This window comes from Aquarana catesbeiana, linkage group LG06 (assembly GCF_042186555.1).
Source record: "Aquarana catesbeiana isolate 2022-GZ linkage group LG06, ASM4218655v1, whole genome shotgun sequence".
Classification (NCBI taxonomy): domain Eukaryota; kingdom Metazoa; phylum Chordata; class Amphibia; order Anura; family Ranidae; genus Aquarana; species Aquarana catesbeiana.
The window spans coordinates 82183989-82202124 of NC_133329.1; the positions used below are offsets into that span (position 1 = coordinate 82183989).

At 44.0% G+C, this 18136-nt stretch overlaps 1 protein-coding gene across 3 annotated transcripts in view; it reads left to right on the top strand.

Annotated features, from left to right (window-relative positions):
- MPRIP (myosin phosphatase Rho interacting protein) overlaps window positions 1-18136 on the top strand; it is a gene marked incomplete in the record, with an annotated part of 237778 nt that overhangs the window by 155095 nt on the left and 64547 nt on the right. For all 3 annotated transcript variants that reach the window (XM_073636314.1, XM_073636315.1, XM_073636316.1), the window contains 3 exon segments: window positions 8171-8306; window positions 10800-10904; window positions 14724-14780. In XM_073636314.1, coding sequence (XP_073492415.1) covers window positions 8171-8306; window positions 10800-10904; window positions 14724-14780 — 298 coding nt within the window.

Sequence of the window (18136 nt, forward strand, 5' to 3'; positions counted from 1 at the left end):
TGCATTTCTGACCTGCGTTTGGGGTGTCATTAAAGTAACATTGACACCCACTGCAGAACGCAAATGCAGTGCGTTTAACGCAGGTTTCCCGCACCGTGTTCTGGTGTGAACATGCACTGATTCTTTTTCAGAAATGCACGTGTTTGCAGATGCGTAGTGGTGCCATTAAAAGCTAATGGCACTACCACACTAAAGCGCAGCAAGTTTCTCTGCATGTCAGGAAAGCACACAATTTTGCACGCATTCCCAACACACAAAGATCTGAGCCTAGCCTTACAGAAACATTTCTTAAGGTGACTGGAGAGGGGTTGGGACATCTCTCAGACTTTTATTGCCCTCTGCATCTTCCAGTCCCAATGACGCCCACACTCTCCAATTTCTGTATTTGAAGTCACCAGACAGGAACTGAGCCAAAATCTATGCAATGTTGGCAATAGCAACAAACGTTCTGACTTTTGCACACGTTATTGAAAACTAAAACAAATGATTTGGCTGGAGTTAGGCTTTAAGCTGCAATTTAAATGAACATTCCAATAAACAGCTTCTGGCTGGAGGAAGGAGCCACATTTGAATTTACAAACCTCTATGTAACATCTACAACTTTCCAAAACTGTTACATGCAAAGCATGCCGTGATTGATAACTGTCACAGCTGCCCTTTCTCTTGACCAAACTGTCAGGTCATGAAATCGCTGGTGTCACAGCCATGGCAATTGCAGATCAAACAGAGCTGAGATAGTAGTTTTCTTGGCTGTGAAGGATAGGAGGATATAGTTCTACTTTAAGGACAGTAGGCAGAGTCATGCAAATAATTATTTTACAACCCTTGGCTAGCTGTACATTCAGAACCTCTGGGGTATAGCACAGGTACAGCCCCATATAAAGCCATTTATTTCAAACTGTATACAGCTGTTTCAGGCTAAAAATCCAAAACAATGTTTCAGGTTGGTTGAGCATCGGTGTATGGAAAGCTTTTTTGAAGTAGGACTTGGAGACCATCAGTATATGTAAGCCTTGGTTTCTATGGAGTACGGCTTAGAGGTCATCAGTGTATGGAAAGCATGGCTTCTATGGACTAGGGCTTGGGGACCATCAGTGTATGGAAACTATTGCTTCTATGGAGTAGGGTTTGGGGACCATCAGTATTTGGAAACCATGGTTTCTATGGCATACACCTCAGAGGCCATCAGTGTATGGAAACCATGGCTTCTATGGAGTATGGCTTGAGGACCATCAGTGTGTAGAAACCATGGCTTCTATGGAGTAGGGCATAGAGGTCATCGGTGTATGGAAACCATGGCTTCTATGACGTACGACATGGAGGCCATCAGTGTATGGAAAGCATGGCTTCTATGGAGTAGGGCTTGAGCACCATTAGTGTGTGGAAACCATGGCTTCTTTGGAGTAGGGTTTGCAGATCAACACAAATCTCAACATGTTAATTCTTCCCCATGCTCTCTAATCGCCATCACTCCAATATGATTGTCTAACCAACCCTTTGGTTCCTTCCTCAAGGCATCCTAGTGATGCCACATGGGACAATGACCCTGTGAGGCCCCAAAATTCCAGTGGAAAGAATATTAATGGAGTGCTGGTAACTTTTTTACAGTTTCACTTCGAATCCGCTAACTGGAGAATAAAGGTCAGCATAAGATGTTGAAATAGAATTCTGTTCCACTTAATCTCACATATAGATTTCTCTGTGCTCCCTGCCGCTGTGCGACAGTCTGGAAATCATCTTATAGGGCCCATCTCCCTCCATCGAGGGAATTTGCAATTATTTAACAAGCGGCTCCAGAGCCCTGGACCAGACGTGGATTTAATGGCTTGTAACTGTACAAGATCAAAACATTTAGCACAGAAGAGACAGACGCTTCATTAATGTACCTTGTGATCTTGTTAACTCGGAACAACTGCCAAAACTCCCCTGAGCTGTAGGAGCGTGCAACTGCTGATCGCCGCAGGAGGGGGGCCGCGCTCTGCCGTCGTGTCAGCCGGGGACTTGGCTCAGAATTTCTCCCGTCACACTTTTCTTTATGAACTTTGCCAGCTCTTCAGAGGGGAAAAAAAGGGATTTTAGGGACTCAAGGATGACTTGGTGGAAACAAGACGTTGCATTGCAGCTCAGTTTATAAAGTTAATATATTAAGAACAAGGTTTAATATGGAGCTGGAATATGAGGAAGTCAAAGTTGCCTCATTCACACAGGCATACTTATCCGTACATCCTTGCAAAGGGCCGTCTTGACTTGCGTGGGATGTGCAGATGTTCCTCGTGCAGGCAGAGTCCTGATTCTGATATGTGTGCTGGAACACCTGTGCATCCCGTGCTGGTGAAGCCGACCCTTAACGCATGCGTGTACAGATTGATACGCCCCTGTGAAGACCTATATATGACTTTGGCAATATAGAAGACTAATGAATACATCCCCCCCCCCGAGCTTTACTGTCCTGGTGGACCAGTTTTTATCATTGGATTTCAGGATATGTACATTTTGATATTTGTAGAACTCCTCCAAAGCGCCAGCCCACTGCTTGCATTAGGACTGCGGCTCTTGAGAGGAGTTTTCAGGAATCTATGTACAGCATACAACCAACCCCTTCCACCAGCCATGATGTGCCTGCATTGCCTAGAGAAGTCCAATATACCCATGACTAGATCTAAAATGAGGTATGTTAAAAACAAAAAAAGTTTAGGTTTTATGTCAAACTGATGCATGTTAATGAGGTACAGAGAGGAATTAGGAAAGGCAAAATGTAAGCAGATTAAACGTCAAATTTAGTTTTGGGGATCATTTTTAGGCTTCGTTCACACCAGCCATTAGGGCTGCTGTGGCTCCCAGCGGCTTGGTGCAGCCCCCGGCCCTGTTCACTATGACAGGTCACTGGTTGCCGCACCTGTTCGTGGCTCTCTGCACAGCCAGTAATTAACTATGATGATCACTGGCTGTGCAGAGAGCCGTGAATAACTGTGGCTGCTGGTGGCCTGTCATTACAGTGGACGGGGCTGGCAGCCACACCTATCCACTGGGAGCCACACCATGAACTGCCGCTACAATTTGCACCAGCCTTAATCGCCCGTAATGAATGTAACCTTAGTGGTATAATGAATATAAAGCCAAAATGTCTTTTTTTTAGCCTTCGAGTATAACCCCTATCAGGTTCTTATTGCTGCTTGTGTTATAGCTGGGAGATTACCACTCTAGTGTTTTCCTGGTACCAGGACCAATCAAAAAATTTTATAGTTGTTGCAGAAACAGGAGGTAAGCGAAATCTTCCAATCGGAATACCTAGTCCGGTGACTACTATCGAACAAGAGATTTCTCTTCATGTTAGAGAGATTTTGTCTTCCTTCCTGTTGTGCGTCTGAGATTAGAAGTTTTGGCTTTAGATGTAGGTTAAAGTGTAGCTCCTTCTAAAAGAGGAAGCTCCGATTGTCTGCCTTCTCCCCACCCCCCTCCGCTGCCACATTTGGCACCTTTGGGGGGGGGGGGGAGCAAGTACCTGGTTTTGACAGGTACCCGCTCCCACTTCCGGCACAGTTTGCCATGGCAAACTGAGCCAGAAGTTCACCCCCTCCTTCCCCTGCAGCCTTCTGGGACACTTCACAGGTCCCAGAAGACTGCGGCCCATTGACAAAGCACAGTGCACTGAGTGCATGTGCAGTAGAAAACCGACTGTGGAGCTGCAAGGCTTCACTGCCGGTTCCCCTCAGTCAAGATGGCGGCGCCAGCACTTGATAGCTGATTTGAAGAATCATCTCGGGTGAGGACACCGCTGGATGCCTGGACAGGTAGGTGCCCTACTATTAAAAGTCAGCAGCTACATTATTTGTAGCTGCTGACTTTCAATTGTTTGGGGGGAGCCTGGAGCTCCTCTTTAAGTATTAATTTTAGGGGTTATGGTAATGTTGATCTTTAGCCAACTCATCACAAGTTCCTTTTATATTTCTGATGCCCAAATATACCTCAAAAATGTTTAACACCTGAACACCTGAAGCAAAACAAAGGTTCATGTACATGGGACTGCATGGGTTCAGATTTTGGGCTCTTCAGAAGACAGCAGCAACAGTTACAAGCATGACTCCCAAAGGAGTTCCACAACAGCTGGAGGGCCACAGGTTGAGCACCAATGCCCTAAAAAATTCGCCCCCACGCAGAGGTTCCTTCTTCTACCCCAGCTGCCTGTGTATTGGAGGATGTCCGCTATCACCTCAATTTTGTTCATGTTAATTGACTCAATGTATGCAGCACATTATCATAAGAAAATTGCCATCACTGGCCCTCTAAATTCTAAAGGATTTCTGATATAAGACGTTACCCTGCTCAATATTTGTCTTTTCATCTTTTTTTTTTTTTTTCTCCTATCAAGAAATGTTTATTGTACATAACAAGATGCAAACTGCAGCATTTCCATTTAAGTGAACCTGTCACCAACAGCCGAGGCAGATGCCCACTCTGATAGGTGAGCCGATCTACCTGAGAATGCAGGCGATTGGGTCGCTAGGTTCCAATGAGATTGCCAAAAGCCTGTGTTCTCATGGTCCCGTGCCACCTACAGCATGGCAGCCTACACTTTATCCGTGTGACTAGGCCACTTTAAGAAAAAGCTGTTTGCATCGATAGGAAAAGCTGCAGATAAAAGAATCCGGTTTGTTTGATGTTAGCTAGCTTAGGGAGTTCGCTTCCATCTTTATGTATATTTTATGATGTTGATTTATTATTTATTGTTCTTGAAAGATAGATGCATTCATCAGTTGTGGCTAGTAAATTTAAGGCTCTGTATTTTGTTGTAAAGGTGAAGGCTGATTATGGATAGTGTGGTTAAAAAGTAAGCAGCATCAACCAATAAAACAGTTGTTTACATCCAAATAGAGGAATTCCATACCAGAGTTGCTGAAATGTCAAACCAGGACGACTGACAGACCAGAAAGCCTGGGCTGTCTCATAAGTTTGGCATTCTCAATGCCGAAATCATGGGTAGTGCCAGGCTTCTTTAAAGAACATATGGGAAGGTGTTTTGTGTTTTTTGTTTTTTTTTCACATTGCTTATATAAAAGGTCTGATTTCAAAGGGGTCAATTTACCCAAAAGCTGCTATTTTTGATATTAAATGGCTGGTTTAATAATTTACTAGCACTGGTGTTCGAATACCTGAACATTGACTGCAGCTGATTGGCTGTGGAAACTGTTTGGCTGAAAATTTTTGGTGCGGTTCCTTTTGTCAAATTCTAAGGGCTCATTTTCACTTGCTTCAACTTTAACACACATTAAAGTGGTTATCCCTCTGTCAGATAAAAAGCTGCATCCTAGAGCCTGTGCTTTTTAAAAAAAAAAAAAAAAACTTCTACCTGTTTTAACAGTGTCTTCTAGCAATAAGATGACTCCAGGCTCTCGGCTCTCCCCATCTGCTATCTCCAGGGGGCGGCACCGAGATTCCCCTGCTGACGTCAGCCAGGGAGGATAGGAGCAGAGAGCCTGGAGTCTTGTGATCGCTGGAAGACACTGTTAAAACAGGTAGAAATCTTTATATATATATATATATATATATATATATATATATATATATATATATATATATATATATATATATATACACACACACACACACACACACACACACACACACACACACACACACACACACACACACACACACACATACATACATACATACATACATACATACATACACATATATATATATGATGTATCGAGGTCAGTGTACAGAGAGGGAGGGTAGAAACTGTCAGGATCAGCCAGGTATTTCAGGTGATAGAGGGGGCCAAAATACACCATACAAGCACTGTGCTGTATAACATGCTTTTTTTTGGGGGGGTGTTAACAAACACTTTAAAGAGGAAGTAAAGTCTTCCTCTTTAATTGTACCTGCAGGTAAGCCTATAATAAGGCCTACCTGTGTAGGTACTGTAAATGTCTCCTAAACGTGCGCTATTTAGGAGATATTCACTGTATACACTGACATCATCAGTGCATGCACACTGAAAGAATGGCCTGCTTGTGCCATTTCTTCAGGGTCTGTGATGCGACCAGCGGGTCCCGTGCGCATTTGCGGGAGTGATGTAATTGCGGCTCTGGCATACTAACTCATTATGCCTTTTGTCTTGCAGTTTTTTGGGGTTTTTTTGAGGTTTACAACCTCTTCAAAGTGCCTACCGCTTCAGCGTGCTTTTTTTGATGCTTCTGTTTTGCTTTGGTGATGCTGCTATGAAGCTTGGTAAATGCCCTGTGTGTGTGTGTTGATTTTCTATTTTTTTAAAGGGCTCAGTAGAACCCCAGCTAGGTAGTATCCCTGTTCAGCAGATCCTCAGCATATTGTACCATTGTTCAGCAGATCCCATTTATTGGTACCCTCGATCAGTAGATCCCCAGTTTATTGGTGCCCTCGATCAGTAGATCCCCAGTTTATTGGTGCCCTCGATCAGTAGATCCCCAGTTTATTGGTACCCTCGATCAGTAGATCCCCAGTTTATTGGTACCCTCGATCAGCAGATCCCCAGTTTATTGGTACCCTCGATCAGCAGATCCCGGTTTATTGGTACCCTCGATCAGCAGATCCCCAGTTTATTGGTGCCCTCGATCAGCAGATCCCCAGTTTATTGGTACCCTCAATCGGCAGATCCGCAGTTTATTGATAACCTCGATCAGCAGATCCCCTGCTTAGTAGTACCCCCCAGCTTTGCTGATGCCCCACTCAGTAGTACCCCCAGCTTTGCTGATGCCCCACTCAGTAGTACCCCCAGCTTTGCTGATGCCCCACTCAGTAGTACCCCCAGCTTTGCTGATGCCCCACTCAGTAGTACCCCCAGCTTTGCTGATGCCCCACTCAGTAGTACCCCCAGCTTTGCTGATGCCCCACTCAGTAGTACCCCCAGCTTTGCTGATGCCCCACTCAGTAGTACCCCCAGCTTTGCTGATGCCCCACTCAGTAGTAACCCCCAGCTCTGCTGACCCCCTGCTTAGTAGTAGCCCCAGCTCTGCTGGGCCCCCGCTTAATAGTAACCCGCAGCTCTGCTGGTCCTCTTCTCTCTCTGGTCCCAACTCACCTCCTGCTATATTGCTCCCACACTGTGTATCATGTGTGAAATCTGCTAGTTTCTCCTGCTCTGGTCACTCAGCTCTGCTGATTCTTTGCAACGGAGTCCCCTCTGTTCAGTCCCCGCTCACTGTCCACTATAGCATTCTCATGTTGCACTCCACATGTGCCATTTGCTAGTTTCTCCGCTCTAGTCTGGATCCCACTCGCCTTCCTGCTGCTCCACGCTGCACACCAGATGTGACGTCTGCACCAGACACCGCCAGAATATATACACATGAACTGGAAGTAACTGCTGATGACGTCTTTCCGGCTTGCTTGTTGGTTTCCCAGTGCATACTGGGATATTTCATACCTGCGAAACCTCCAAAGCAAAGCTAACTCCAGATTAAAGCCCCTCAAAAGCTGCAGATGCTGTTAGCGAGCTTTGTCATAGACTTCTATGTAGGCTTTGGCGACGCTTTGAAGCAACAAGAAAGCAACATGGGTTATCTTTTTTGAAGCAAAGCAAGTGCAACATTTGAACAGGACCGTAAGCTTACCATTTTATTTAGTGACCAATGCTTTGATTGGCATTCAGAGTGCTTTAAAAAACTGTGCCAAATGCAACATTTTGAAGCAAGTGTAAACGCGCCCTTACAGTGTATGGCCAGCTTTAGTGAAGACCAATGGCAGGTCTGCTCTGGGAGCATTAGGGCATAGCTTTTTCCTGGCATCTGAGGATGGAAAAGGCAAGACTTTCAGCCTTTTTCCTGAAGTGAAATATGGGTGATTGTCATTAGTTGTATCTTCTTGCATTGTAAATACGAGGCTTCACAGGGACTTAAGTGATGGTGTCAATGGTGGTTCAGCACAAGGACACAACGCAGTACCGGAACCCAACATACAGAGAGCCCTCTATCTTGAAAAACCTGCTTCAAAGAAAATAGAGCTGAATTTATTTGTTGGTGCTGCTTAACTATAGTGTGCTGAGTTTCTGGGGATGCTGATATGGAGGTGATGGTTCTGTATTTTCTTTTTTATATGTTGTATTGTTCAATTATGTCTGTCCATCTTCTGAAGGGTGTGCTCTGGCTCTTATGTCCTCTCCTTCTTCTCTCTTGTCCCCTTCTTCTAGGCGCTCTCTGGTTATTGAGAAGTTTGAAGCTCTGGATATCGAGAAGCCAGAACACATGGAGACCAATTGTTCTGCAGCTCCGACCAGTGAGGCTCGACAGGGGCGCAGCGAAAAGCGAACCTTTCCCAGAAAAAGGGTAATGTTAGGGTGATTTTTAGTGGTTCATTGTGGAGTAACACATGGCAAAGGGCTTATGAACCAAGGTAGCAGCTCGCTTGCCTATAATTAAGGCTGACATTGTTTGCATTGTATGACCATTTACCTATGCAGTATGGATGTCTGTGTGCCTCAAAGCAAGTTTTTGCACACTTGACCATTACATTTAAATGAACATCCCTTGCCAAAACCACAGGCATGATTATGAAGAGAGTCTGCTCCCATTTTTTGGAACCATAACAGCCTCCACTCTTCTTGGAAGGCCTTCAACAAAATTTTGTAGACGATCTCCCCTCTACTAGCTTTTGGTACCCAAACTTGCAAATCCTCTCTTGGAATTTTTAAGCCAAAAGAGCATTTATGGGGTTGGATATTAAAAGCTGCAAGAGGGGAGTTTGTCCCTAAACAGGAAGGTTGTAAGGAGATATCCGAATACGCTTTATCCCACATAATAGAGAAAATAGCTGCGCTATCTTACACGAATCAATCAGTGAAATTAAAAAAACAAAATGTAAAGGTCCAAAGAAAATTTGTTATAACATAAAACAAAAACACCTAGTGTCAATCTAGTGTGTGTGTGTGTGTGTATGTATGTGTGTGTGTATGTGTATATATATATATATATATATATATATATATATATATATATATATATATATATATATATATATATATATATATATATTCAGAAACAGTTTTTCCTGGACAAAGTTGTGATGACGAAACGCATTGGCCCTGGCTGTACGGCAACTGGAAGTGACGCAATACGGTCTACCTGGCTATGCTTGTCCAGTCACTGCATTGACTTTATGCAGTGTTAAGGCTATAAAGATTTATTGGCTTGTGAGTGCAAAATGGGAAATAAATTGTGTTTTTAACATACTACCCAATTGGAGTACCTCCCTGTTTTTTACCCTTTTTTATGAGCAAAATTATTATATATTGGCAAGCTGGTCTGGAGAGTCCCAATGATGGAGTGGATCTATTAAAGAAATAATGTGCATAATGCCAAATATGAGGCAATATAATCCAGTGAGTGCGTGTCCTACTGGCAGCTGGTGACACTTGAGCACGTGGTGTGAAGCTTGCACATTGAGAATATTCTCACAGGCTCCGTCAAGACTATTAAACAGTGGACTTAAAAATAAATCTTTATAGTCTTAACACTGCATAAAGTCACTATAGTGACTGGACAAGCATAGCCAGGAAGATGGAATCGGCGTCTCAACCGACCGCTCCTCCGTCTCACCACCGTCACTTCCGGTTGCCATACAGCCATGCCCCAATGTGTTTCGTCATCACGACTTTGTCCAGGTAAACAGTGGACTTATATTTGTGTATATATACATTCTTCTATACAAAGATAACACCAGGTGTTTTTTCTTTCTTGTTATGGCAAATTTCTTTGGACTTTTACATTTTTTGTTTTTTTTTTATATCGCTGATTGATTCATGTAAGATAGCGCCGCTAGTTTCTCTATTATATGGGAGAAAGTGTATTTGGGTTATATGGTACAACTTTTAAAGTGGCAGCAGTTTAGATAAAATCAGCACTGTGTGTTAAAGTATCTGTGGAGCAGAGGTGCAGTTGTTGAGCATTGGGTGGTGGTGCACAATAATTTTCTTTGATTATTTAAGGAGATATTGTTTTATTCAGTAGAGCTCTCTGTTGATGATGCTGCATTTGATATTTAGGTTCTGAGACATGGTTTGTATTGATGGATTGAGTTTGTTTTGATGTTTTCCTTGACAACCATGATTTTAAGACCTATGGGTAACTTTACGAGTTAGCATAAGTAAATTCCTGACGTGTCCCAATATAGAGCAGCATTATAACTTTGATTCGTAGGCAGTGTTTTAAGGACGTGCCTAGGCCTCATAGGAGCACCTTGGAAGAATGACGTAACAGAAGAAAACAAAACTGGGCAGCAGAGCATGTTTCCAGCACCTAAAAATATTCATGCTCACCTTTTGGATATAGCCAGGAAGAGACATACAGTATGTGTAACCATGGCAAGTTGGCTTGTGGATAAATTGTTGCCGTTGAAGAATTTGTCATCCTTTTGCTAAAGCCAAGTGAAAGCATTTTCATTGTCTCCCCTCCTCCAGTCATCAGTCACTGAAGACTGTTCAGCGTAACGTTCTGCCAAGTCACAGGGTGGGAGAATGAAGCAGGGGAACTGATCTGTGTGAGACACCCAGTTAGAATTTTACAATGCCTGTGCCAGCATCTTGGTTCAGGATACAGGTGCTGACCTTGCATGGTGGAATATGATGTAGGCATTGTCGGTGGAGTATTGTGTTGTAGTTACACCTCATGCACTAAACATAAAAGAATACATCTGAGGCTAGTTTTGTTCGAAAGCTTCATTTTAGAAGAGAACTGAGATCCCCAGAATCAGTTTTTATAGCTCCAGGCCTGTATTTGCACTCTACATAACACAAGTTTTATCTCTGTATCTTTTGTAAACAGGATGAGACCGGGGTGTCCTCCATTCCAGATGTTTCTGCCTCTCATATGTCATCATATCGAAGAGCAAAATCCCTGGATCGCAGGTCTACAGAGTCCTCCATGACGGTAAGGCAAAAAGTGCTGACTCTGCAGTTTTCAGTCTTAGGACTCTAAAAGCAGAAATGGTTTTATCCAGTAAAATGAAATCCTGAACCTTTTTAAGGTTGTTACATTACAGAGGCATTACAGGAAGCCTTTCAAGTGTATGTCAGGGCAAAAAAAAAAAAAAATTATATATATCTCTACAAAACTGGCACATTTCCTCATGTTTTATCCCATTATTAAATGTACAGAAAAATAAAAAAAAAACTGTTGATTGACCATAAATCCTGTAAGCTGCTATTTTTCTGTTTGAGCTGCCAACATGGCACCACTGCTGCACTGAAATCCCAAACAGTGTTGTCAGCCCTGTGCAGTCCTCCCCTGCTAGATTACAGAACACCCTACTATTGTACTCGGGCGGACAACACTGCTTTCAGTGCAGCAGAAGCAGCATTATTGACTCAGTACAGGAAGTTAGGAGCTCACTAATTGTTTAAACGATCATCAGGTGATTTTCAGTTGGCCCTGGTTCACACTTGTGCGATGTAGGAAACGCAGCGAATCCTCTGTGTTTTCCGCATTGCATTGCAATCGCACAGCGTCCATGCAATCTGCTTCAGGTGTCGATGTTAACGACACCCCAAAACAGATTGCAAAACGCAGTGCGATAGCTAGAATCGCATCGCATGGGTGTGAACACCCATGTGATTCAGGTGCAGGGAAAAAAAAAAGGTCCTGTACCATTTTGGTGTGGATGCGATGCGATTTCAGCCATACAAAATGTACGGCTGAAATTGCACTGCACAGACATCACATGTGATGTGCACAGGAATGTGGTGCGAATCACATGCAGTTTCTGCATCGCTCCAGTGTGAACCCAGGTTATAAGGAAAAATACATGATGAAATGTGTGTATTGTGGGGATGTACTGATTTGTTTTTTTTTTCTTCTTTTTTTCTTTTGGCCAGGCATACACTTTAAAGCTGAAGTTCAGGACAGCATTTACTTTTGTAGTGGGCCGCCCTGTACTGCAAGGAATAAATGCTTGTTTAGTCTAGGGTTGTAGGGATAAGGTGTATTACTTATCCTAATCTTTGCAGTAGGCTCCAGCACTCTTCTACCCAAAGCTCCAGGCTGTGATTTTAGATGTAAACTCTCCAGGTCTTGTAGACCCCAGCATTATGGTCGCATCTATGTCTGCCCCCCCCCCCCTCCTCTTTGGCCATTCACAAAAGGAAGCCTGGGTTGTGTGTTTTGTGAATGGTTAGGAGGAGAGGGAGATGTAAACCAGAATATTTGTGGAAAAAATAAGAAGGCAAACATTACGTCATTTGGCTTTGGAGGAAAGGGAGTGTTAAATCAGTTTTAACTCAGATAAGCTTATTGTGCCCAGAGTTAAGTCTGGTACACACAATGAGAATATCAAATGATTAATTGTCCCTTTTTTTTTTTTCTTTTTGCATGCCAGTCTCATATTGAAAACTAAAATTACGTAAATTGTTGTACGACAGAATACAACTTCGGAAGTAATGTAATGTTTGGTATTGTAATCTTTCTTTTCCGGGCATGCGTGGTCTTGGTCACGTGATTTTTTTTTCATACAAATACCATACTAATTACAGAAATATAGTTTATTCTGTTATCTTACCCTCCCTGTTATCTCCCTTTGGATATTTTCGCATTAACTGTTATGATGGGCTCTCAGAAGCTGCGTACTAATGATCAGATTATCGGACGATCGCTCCAAAAGCGGTATTTTTTGTTCAATTTTCTCATCGTGTGTACGGTGATTAGGGTTTAGGGTTTAAAAGTCTTTTTTTTTTTTTTTTTTTTTTAAACATGTCATACTTACCTCTGTGCAGTTGGTTTTGCACAGAGTGACCCAGATCCTCCTCTTCTGGGGTCCCTCAGCAGCGCTCCTGGCTCCTCCTCTTCTCGAGTGCCCTGTTGGAGAGCCGCTCTCTTTCGGGGCACTCATGTGGGCACGCTCTCTATTGACACAGACAGCAGGACTCGGCCCCTGCTCCCACATCATTGGATTTGATTCAGAGCAGCGGGAGCCAGTGGCTGCTCTGCTATCAATCTAGCCAATCAGGATCCGAGACGCCGGCTGGAGCTGGTGTGCTCGTCCCCGTCGCTGGATTTAGGTAAGTAAAAGGGGGGGGGGGGGGTTCTGGGGGGGCTGCTGCATCACAGGAGGTTTTTCACCTTAAAGCGGTTGTATACCTGCTGAAATTTTTTTTTTTTTTTTACCCCTGTAAAGCAAAAGGCATAATGAGCTAGTATGCACCGCATACTAGCTCATTATGAAATACTTACCTTAGAACGAGGCGTCGGTATCTTACCTGGTCCACGCCGAGGTAGCTGACATGTTGCCTCGGCGTGTCTTCCGGGTATCGCGATTCCAGCGCTGTGAGTGGCTGGAGCCGCGATTTCATCACTCCCGCACATGCGCGCGGGAGATTTCTTTCCCGGCAAGGTCCGGCAGTTGCCAGGCTTTCAGCCGAGAATCCCCTGTGCGCATGCGCCGCTGCAGTCAGCGGCTCATAGCAAGGGGAATATCTCCTAAACCGTAAAGGTTTAGGAGATATTTTTTTTACCTACAGGTAAGCCTTATTATAGGCTTACCTGTAGGTAAAAGTTAAAAAACAGACTATACAACCACTTTAATGCAGAGAATGCATTAAGGTGAAAAACCTTGAGGGTTTACAACCCCTTTAATAATGGTGAGCCACACAGCTATCCCCAATCAGTATTAAATATGTACATAAGTAATTTTCTTGTCAGTGTCGTCCATTTTATCACCATATAAACTCCAGCCACCGATAGTCGTGTAATCATTCACATGGAAAAGGTTCAGACCAGGTCAGTCAAAGACACAACCCCTCGGAGGTGGCACTTTTTGACACATAAATGTCTTGGTTAAAGTCTGGTTTGTGACCTGCATAGTTAAGACAAAGCACAAAGTAGCGGCTTTGTAGCCAATAAGATGCCTTCAGACACCTCTCCTAGGAATTCGCTGTGATGTCTTCTCAGGTTGCCGGCATTGGCAGCTGTTCTCAGAATGTCACATTGTGTCTCGTGTTGGAATAGGCAGAGAATGGATGGGACGCTTTGTTTGGCGAGGGGCTTCGGTCTTTATGTGCAGATATGTTTGGCACGTCTAGCTCAGAACAGCAGGACCCCTGTCTCACAAATAGCTGGCACGCTACGCTCACAGGCGCCTTTAGAGATGTCTCTGCATTCGGACCCCGTCTTAATTTAAATTGGAAACCTGACTCGAACCCAAACTTCATAAGGGGTTAATGGATGGCGAAAACAAATTCTCCTGTTCTCTATACCCCCTGCTCGATCCTTAATGTATTTTTGGTACTTTGTGGAAAGGGGAGTTATTCTGGTGGTCTGGTCATATGACTGGTATCAGTGTATAAGAAGCTGCAGTGACCCTTGCGCATTCAGCGGGGTAGACGATTACCATCCAGCTATGAAGCTGGAGAGAAGAGAAAAGGTTTGTAGTTTTAGGCACCAGGAGGAAAGGGCCCCTCTGCAGTATGGCTGCGAGTTTGTTGCGCTGCCTTAGAAAGCCCTTCTAGAAATGCTTTAATGAATTATGCATGCCAAGTGATAGATCTTCCAGCGACAGACAATTCAATTTTCTTTCTCTTCAAGTTTGTCTTGCTATAGATCCCTAAGTGTATGCGTCTAGTACTGTATTTGTCACTTTGCATTACACATTATAATTATTAGATAAGAAAAAAAAGACAAGGACTTAATAATGTTCTGTGTAAATGTGTCTGAGCCGGTATAATGAAGATAACTGCTGTTTAATTTTTTTTTCTGCAGCCGGACCTCCTGAACTTTAAGAAGGGCTGGTTGACCAAACAGTACCCAGATGGGCAGGTAAGTCGAACTGCACTGGTAGGTTCAAAGAAAGGCCGGATGAGGCAATGGAACTTCCCATACACATGGTGCATTGTGTCTGACAGGGGTGAAAAGTTGCATAACGTTAGAAGCCTCAGAACTCCTGTGATTTGTCCAGTCCTGGTCATTAGCATCTATCTGAATTACGATTTGTCTAGCCCTGGCCTTTGGTTTATTCCAAAACTCAGATTGGTCCAGCCTTTGCATGTGGTTCATTCCAGGGCTGCGATGAGTCCAGCTCTGGCCTTAGATTTATTCCAGTCCTGAGATTTGACCCACCTGACTTTTGGTTAATTCCAGAACTGAGATTGGTCCAGCCCATGCATATGGTTCATTCCAGGACTAAGATGTGTCCAGCTCTGGCCTTAGATTTATTCTACCACTGAGAGCTCTGGCCTTAGATTTATTCCAGTACTAAGATTTGTCCGGCTTGACCTTTGGTGTGTTCCATTACTAAGATTTCTCCAGCCCTGGCCTTTGGATTATTCCAACATTGAGATGTCTCCAGCCTTGGCCTTTGCTTTATTCCAGAACTGAGATTGGTCCAGCCCTTGCCTATGGTTCATTCCAGGACTGAGATGTGTCCTGCTCTGGTGTTTGGTTTATTCCAGCACTGAGATTGGTCCAGCCTTGATTTTTGGTTTATTCCAGAACTGAGATTGGTCCAGCCCTTGCATATGGTTAATTCCAGTACTGAGATGTGTCCCATCTGACCTTTTGGTTTGCTCCATCACTGAGATTTCTCCGGACCTGCCATATGGTTTATTCCATTACTCAGTAAGTTGCAGTCTTTTGCTGTGGAGGAGTTACAACTCCCAACGTTTCCTGCTTGCCTGTTTCCAAACTTACCTGACATTTGGAATGTCAGACCCATTACAATGTCATTAAACTGTTTTCAAGTTTGTTTTCTCTGTAAAGGAATTCTCAGTGGGGTCTGTATTGATTGTACAGTCGGACACTCTAATCTATGACTTGTTTTTTTAACGTTTACAAGAATAGAGGTGTTCTGTATAGCAGGCAGTACAGCTTTATCTTTTCTACTCTGTTTGGGCTATGAGGTGTATGCTAGCAGCAATAGACAGGTTCTCCTGTGCCGCAGTGTTTGTTCATCAGCTCCCGTCTCTGCGCAGAGTGGGCTTGTTGTGATGTGAGCTGAAAGTTATGCAGGCGCTGTGTTTACAAGCACAGTTGGCAGGGGAGGAGTGCTTACATCATGACCCTAATTCATCTGCCAGCTGCGCCCCTCCTGGTCTGCGGGATACCGGGAGAAGGGTAGGAAGAGAAGCACTTGGGATTTGGTTACAGAAGCAGACGCTCACAGATGGATTTAACACTTGCTGGAAATTAATCGCACAGGAGCAGCAGTACTATTTATTTTGGAGGGGTTGGGTATCCTGTGACCTCTGCTTCCTCTTTCTCTTACTCAATAGTGCCCCATTGTTCAGTGACACCATTGAATGCATTTATAGTGTGAATGCCTGTTTTGGAGGCAGTTGTGTTTTATTCACAGGGGACCTATAGCCTATATACATACAGTGCATCCGGAAAGTATTTACAGCACTTCACTTTTTCCACATTTTATGTTACAACCTTATTCCAAAATGGATTAAAGTCAATATTTTCCTCAATATTCTACAAACAATACCCCATATTGACAACATGAGAGAAGTTTGTTTGAAATCTTTGCAAATAGATTAAAAGTAAAAATCAAAGAAACAAAAATCCCATCTACAGAAGTATTCACAGCCTTTGCTCAGTACTTTGTTGAAGCACCTTTGGCACCAATTACAGCCTCAAGTCTTTTTGAGTATGATGCTACAAGCTTGGCACGTCTATTTTTGGGCATTTTCTCCCATTCTTCTTTGCAGGACCTCTCAATCTCCATTAGGCTGGATGGGGAGCGTCAGTGCACAGCCATTTTTAGATCTCTCTAGAGTTGTTCAATCGGGTTCAAGTCTGGGCTCTGGCTGGGCCACTCAAGGACATTTACAGAGTTGTCCCGTAGCCACTCTTTTGTTATCTTGGCTGTGTGCTTATAGTCATTGTCCTGTTGGAAGACAACCTTCGCCCCAGTCTGAGGTCTAGAGCGCTCTGGAGCAGGTTTTCCTCAAGGATGTCTCTGTACATTGCTGCATTTCTCTTTCCCTCGATCCTGACTACTCTCCCAGTTCCTGCCACTGAAAAACATCTCCACAGCATGATGCTGCCACCATGCTTCACTGTAGGGATGGTATTGGCCAAGTGATGAGCAGTGCTTGGTTTCCTCCAGACATGGCCCTTGCCATTCTGGCCAAAGAGTTCGATCTTTGTTTCATCAGACCAGAGAATTTTGTTTCTCATGGTCTGAGAGTCCTTCAGGTGCCTTTTGGCAAACTCCAGATGGGCTGTCATGTGCCTTTTACTGAGGAGTGGCCTCCGTCTGGCCACTCTACCATACAGGCCTGATTGGTGGAGTGCTGCAGAGATGTTTGTTCTTCTGGAAGGTTCTCCTCTCTCCACAGAGACACGCTGGAACTCTGTCAAGTGTGACCACTGGGTTCTTGGTCTCCCCCGATCGTGCAGTTTGGCCAGGCAGCCCACTCTAAGACTCTGGAAGTCCTGGTGGTTCCAAACTTCTTCCATTTACGGATGATGGAGGGCACTGTGCTCATTTGGACCTTCAATGCTGCAGAAATTTTTCTGTACCCTTCCCCAGATCTGTGCCTCCATACAATCCTGTCGCGGAGGTCCACAGACAATTCTTTGGACTTCATGGCTTGGTTTGTGCTCTGACATGCACTGTTAACTGTGGGGCCTTATATAGACAGGGGTTTGCCTTACAAAATCACGTCCAATCAACTCAATTTACCACAGGCGGACTCCAATGAAGTTGTAGAAGCAGCTCAAGGATGATCAGTGGAAACAGGATGCATATGAGCTCAATTTTGAGTGTCATGACAAAGGCTGTGAATACGTATGTACATGGGATTTTTCATTAGGTCCAAAGAATTGTCTGTGGACCTCCGAGACAGGATTGTATGGAGGCACAGATCTGTGCCTCCATTAACCTTTGTGAACATGTTACACCTGTGTTTAGCATCCATCACTTTACCCCCCAAACCTTGTTTCCCTGTAGCAGTGGGCAGGGGAACTTCTTCCCTCACCCACTATCGCAATAAAATGGCGTGGCTCCGCCCACACAACCGCGTCATTCTTTCACAACATTCTGTGAATTAATGAACTACAACTACCATCAGCCATTGCAACTGGTGGCCTGTAGTTCTCATTGAACTACGAGGGCGCTGGTGAGCACTGTCATAGTTCATTGATCTTCCTGGACTTCAGTAACTCCCTGC